The sequence below is a fragment of the Haplochromis burtoni genome, unplaced genomic scaffold, assembly GCF_018398535.1.
Source record: "Haplochromis burtoni strain Fernald_Lab_line unplaced genomic scaffold, NCSU_Asbu1 Contig_12, whole genome shotgun sequence".
In the NCBI taxonomy this organism is placed as follows: domain Eukaryota; kingdom Metazoa; phylum Chordata; class Actinopteri; order Cichliformes; family Cichlidae; genus Haplochromis; species Haplochromis burtoni.
The window spans coordinates 873,938-878,822 of record NW_024582373.1 but is presented as its reverse complement, the minus strand read 5'-3'; the positions used below and the strand labels follow the sequence as shown (position 1 = coordinate 878,822).

Genomic DNA, 4,885 nt, shown 5'->3' with positions numbered 1-4,885 from the left:
TAAATTTTTATTTTTAAATGCAAAAATAGGGTCTTAAACCAAGTCCTGGAAATCTAAGGTGTTGAGCCCCTTCACTGGTGCAATGTTTAGGTTTAATTTAAGGGATGTGTCCCATACACTTAAACCGTGATCATTAATAAGATGAATAAATATAGAAATATATATTAAAAAAATTGGTTTATTAATTAGATATACAGCCAGTCACATTACAATATCATAATAGTGAAATAACACAAGCCCAAGTGAAGGTATTTGGATTTCTGACATGGTTTACTTTTAAAAGAAAATTAACTTTTACAAGTCAACCAAGTTTTCCCAAACTAAAGTCTAGTCTACTTTTGATTTGCAGCAGCGTGTAAATAGTCGGTAACATGATGCCGGCGGTCGGTAACATGTTGTTTGTCGCCGCAAAGTTTAGTTTCGGTTTTCTGTGAAGTGCGTAAGGGAAAGCGAAACTGACTGACCGATTATCTTCACACATGAGGGTTATGTCGGTGCTGTGTCGCTGCTGTAAAGTAATAATGCATTGGTTTGGATACAATGGGATTCGCTCGCTTTGGCACTGGATAGTGCGCAACAAGAATCCTTTACTGTTCTTGCTTTTTCCACTGGTTCCACTGTTTAGATTTTTAACTTATTCAAAGAAAGACGGAAATGAGCCTGAAACAAGCGACGACAACACACGTCTACTCAGGAATTCACTTGACGATGAAGAGAAGGTTATTAGTGCCGGACAGAAGAGGACCTCAGACGAAGATGGGGTGCCCGTGAGCAAGCGAGCAAAGTCTAACCAAGAGGACTTTCAAAATGATCGAGTTGAGACCGCTGCTAAAAATGTGAGTAAAGAAATGAACATTTACAGTAACAGATGATCATGCAGGTTTCTCACCAAACGTTTTAAGTTCGTATTCTGTGAATGTAAAAAACAGAATTGATCAACTGTATAACAGGCAACTTGGAGATACAAACATGGCACAATGCCGTGGTTTGCTCTTTACTTTATTCCTTTTAGGTTTCTATGGTACACCCAAATAAGTCTGAAATACGCACAGAAAATGCAGTTGACGAAGGGAAGAAGCTGACAAGGTCGGAAGAAGAAGAGGAAGAGTTTGACAGCACAGAGTATCGAGTTCACACGACGGATGAATTCTACTGCGACTATGATTCAACCTGGGAGACCGACCCGAATGGGGAGAGCCCACCCAGCAGGATCAGACGGCCAACAAACTCCAACTATGTAAGTAAGCCAGTGCCTGTCACAAGTGCTTTGATTTTCCACGTCTGCTCAAAAATCATTTACTGCAGGCATAAAAGGAGCCACCTGTCACAGGCCCAAGGTGTTAGATGGCCCCTCCAGAGAACTTTATTGAGGTGATAGCTCTGTTCACATTTCTTGATTTTTCCTGCAAGAAAAAATCACAAAGATGGCTCAAAAAAACAACAAAAAGCCAAAGAAAGACATTTAAAATTTCCCAAAAGAGATTAAAATCAGTGGGAAAAATAAAATGGACATAAATAACAATGGTGAACAAAGAAGTAGATAACCAGAAACATTTTTAGAGTGGTGACTACATTTTGTGTTGTGAAATATATCTCTGAAATAATCAATATGAGATCAACAAATGAATACAAAGAGCCACAGAATGACATATGCACAAAGACAGAAACCCATTTATTGTAAATAAAGATGGAGGGTCTCCAAGGATGATCTTTGGGTTACTGAATGTCTCCTTTAGCTGTGCAGTGTTACCCCTGAACTTCATTTGTCTTCTGTGTTCCAGTACAAGTTCAGTAGATTTGAACGTGCTGCGAGAGACATGCAGAACTACAGACATGACTACCCTGTAAGTCTCACACACACTGTAAACACACACTCTCATGTTTAAGCACAAGCCAAACACATGTTGTTCTTTTATGTGTCCCTGCAGAACCAAATCAAGACACAGCACAGGAAGAAGAACACAAATGTATGTACACGTTTGTTTTTAGATTTATTTCAAAGAAGAACAAATTAAATGGTTTGAATCAAATTCTTTTCTCTTGTGTAGGACGACAAGTCTAATCTGAATTTCTACCTTGGAAAGAAACGATCGGTGCCAGACGGTAGGCCTTTTTAGTAGAACAAAGTATAGAGTCAAGTATGTCCATAAAGTGGAAGTGAAATAAATGTTTTTCTGTAATTTATTTGTTCAAGAATGAGAGCTTATAAAATTCATTATTTTATTCAACTAATCCTCTCAATATCTACACGTCATCAGAACCTTCAGTGGCCTTAAACGGTACTGATATTACACAAGAATGCTATAATCATGAGATGTCAAAAAAAAAGATATTTTTTGATACTGACATCAGTTTGAGCCACCTCAGTGATCACTGGATAAATCGTAATCTGTGCAGCTTCATTTACAAACAGATTTATTTGCTGTGACTTGTATTTGTTACCAGGTGTCAGCATAACTGAGTTCCATGAACAATGGTATGGAGACTATGAAAGCCTTGAGTACGTGCACACATACATTCAGTGGTAAGTTAGTCTATAGTCACAAATATGATGTAAAAAGTTCAGTTCCAGTTTGTAACGACATTTTCTCTCAAAGGTTGTTCCCACTGCAAGAACCAGGAGTGAACTATGAGGCCAGTACACTGACAAAGGAAGAAATTACGGTAAACCTGTGAAAGTTACCAAGTTATAATTTAAAATTAAAACATGTCTTATACACTGATAGAGGTTCGATTTTTCCTTCAGGATTTTCTTAATCACAGCCTTGCACAGGAAAACCTGCTGAAGTCGTACAAGCTCATGTTGGACTTTTATGGTATCGTGTTGTGTGATGAAAAAACTGGAGAAGTCAGGAGAGCAAAGCATTGGGAAGAAAGATTTGACAACCTTAACAGGTAAAACTACCTCAGAATTTAAAAAAATCTGTGTGCAGTAAAAGTGACAAAGCTATACATTATCTAATTTTGGGACTGATCACTGTCTGACAGTCACACACACAACAGCCTGCGCATCACTCGCATCCTGAAGTGTCTGGGAAACCTGGGTTACCGTCACTACCAAGCCCCTCTGGTCCGCTTCTTCCTGGAGGAGACTCTGGTCAACGGACAACTTCCAAACATCAGGGACAGCGTCCTCAGCTACTTTATGTTTGCTGTACTTGATAAGAAAAAGCGCAGACGTCTCATCAAGTATGCATATTTGCATTATGAGCCTAAAGATGAGTTTGTGTGGTGCCCAAAGCAAATCCAAAACTTTTGGTCAATGCAGCCCAAGGCAGCAAAGGAAGAGGCCGCTGACTCTCTGGAGTCGCAGGAGGACACTGTGATTTCTGACAGTGAAGCACAAGAAGAGGAAAAACTGTCTGCAGATGAGTCGTGTAACAATGCAGAGTATGAGTCTCGTGAGGGTGAAGAAACTTTCAGCCATAATGAAGATTGATTGATGACAATGAAAAGCTTATTCATCTTATGCTGAATAATACTGATAAATTGCACTGAAGTATGGAGTGATTTAGTTCGACACTGTAGATCTTAGATTACTAGCAGGTTATTGTGCTTCACACACTGAGTCAAAGGGCTTGATTCTTTATAGAAATGTTTGTTTACTTCAATATTTACAACTTAAAGTTTCGATTTTTGTTCGCAATTAATTCTTTTTCTGAACATAAATAATGAAGCGTTCTGAAATGGATGCATGTTTTACACAAAATTCAAGGGTTAATGTTATTGTGTGACTATGTGGGATCAATTACTAAATGTTTTTGCGTTCTTGTGTCTAGAATTAAAACATTCTCATTCAGAAAGTTCACATCTTGTTGTTTTATATCTGTCTTAATTTCCTTTCAGAGTTGCATATTCAAATCGCAGGTTAGTAAAGGTTGTGGCCAAAATAAAATTAGAGGGTGGCAAGATAAAGAATGTTACAGTCAGTTACAAAGTTAATTCATGTATTACTACAGTTGGTCACTTTACAAAAGGACATAAAAATCTCTGACAGACTCCCAAATATTGCAGCCCATCAAAGGTTAACAGCCTCAACTGTTCACTTTCTAATTCTGTCACCTGACTCCTTACACCAGCAATCATCACAGCTAAACAACAATGTGAAGGCAAAGAAATTACACACAACTTTAAAGTTGAATACTTGCTCCGTTAATATTTGAAAGAAAAGGGTTTTTAAAACCGAGGCAAATTTCATCAAATGGGTTCAAACAGTTGAGCTGAAACAAAAATAGCTCGTGTTCCCATCAGACTGTGAGCACCATCTTTTGCAGGCTCCACAGAGACAAAGGGAGAGCATTTAGATTTCTTTCTTTTTTTAAAAAGAAAAATCACCTAAATCGACAGCATGGATGGGAACAGCAGGAATGTAACTGAGAATATTGCTGAAGTAAAGCTTTAATGTACTTTTACCTTATTTAGGTATTTCTATGCCACTTTCTGCTTTTACTCCACTGTGTTTATAATGCAAAGATTAGACGTTGTACTCCATGCTGAAAGGCAGAGGAGAGCGAGCGTTCTCAATTGCAGGTCCGATGCTTTGGAATAACCTTCCCCTCCATATTAGACAAGCGTTATCAGTGCAGGTCTTTAAGTCTAGATTGAAGACCTATTTTTATTCCCTGGCTTGTAACTTTGCAGGAAACTGACACCTTTCTTATTAATTTTATTGTATTTTTAATAATTTTATTGTATTTTTAATTTTGCTAGTTGTTTTGATCTGTGTTGTTCAGCACTTTGGTCTGCCTGGTGTGTTTTTAAAGTGCTATACAAATAAACGATGATGATGATGATGATGATGATGATGTGAATGATTTTAAAGCTCTGATTTCTTGCTTTTATTATTTTGCAGATAAATTGCATTCCTATATATCAAGTTACCCAG

General features: G+C 37.7%; 1 protein-coding gene across 2 annotated transcripts in view; it reads left to right on the top strand.

The window, feature by feature from the left end:
• The first annotated feature begins 412 nt into the window (after positions 1–412).
• The window catches only part of LOC102297743 (opioid growth factor receptor-like protein 1), an 18,174-nt gene continuing 13,701 nt past the window's right edge, over positions 413–4,885 (top strand). Inside the window, exons 1-9 of one of the 2 annotated variants that reach the window (XM_042214841.1) lie at positions 413–836; positions 1,013–1,237; positions 1,782–1,844; positions 1,929–1,967; positions 2,049–2,103; positions 2,446–2,524; positions 2,598–2,664; positions 2,747–2,895; positions 2,989–3,434. In XM_042214841.1, coding sequence (XP_042070775.1) covers positions 480–836; positions 1,013–1,237; positions 1,782–1,844; positions 1,929–1,967; positions 2,049–2,103; positions 2,446–2,524; positions 2,598–2,664; positions 2,747–2,895; positions 2,989–3,434 — 1,480 coding nt within the window. In that variant the 5' untranslated portion in view covers positions 413–479. Of the gene's footprint in view, positions 837–1,012; positions 1,238–1,781; positions 1,845–1,928; positions 1,968–2,048; positions 2,104–2,445; positions 2,525–2,597; positions 2,665–2,746; positions 2,896–2,988; positions 3,809–4,885 lie in introns of those variants that run through there. The other variant, XM_005915338.3, reaches the window with a different exon arrangement.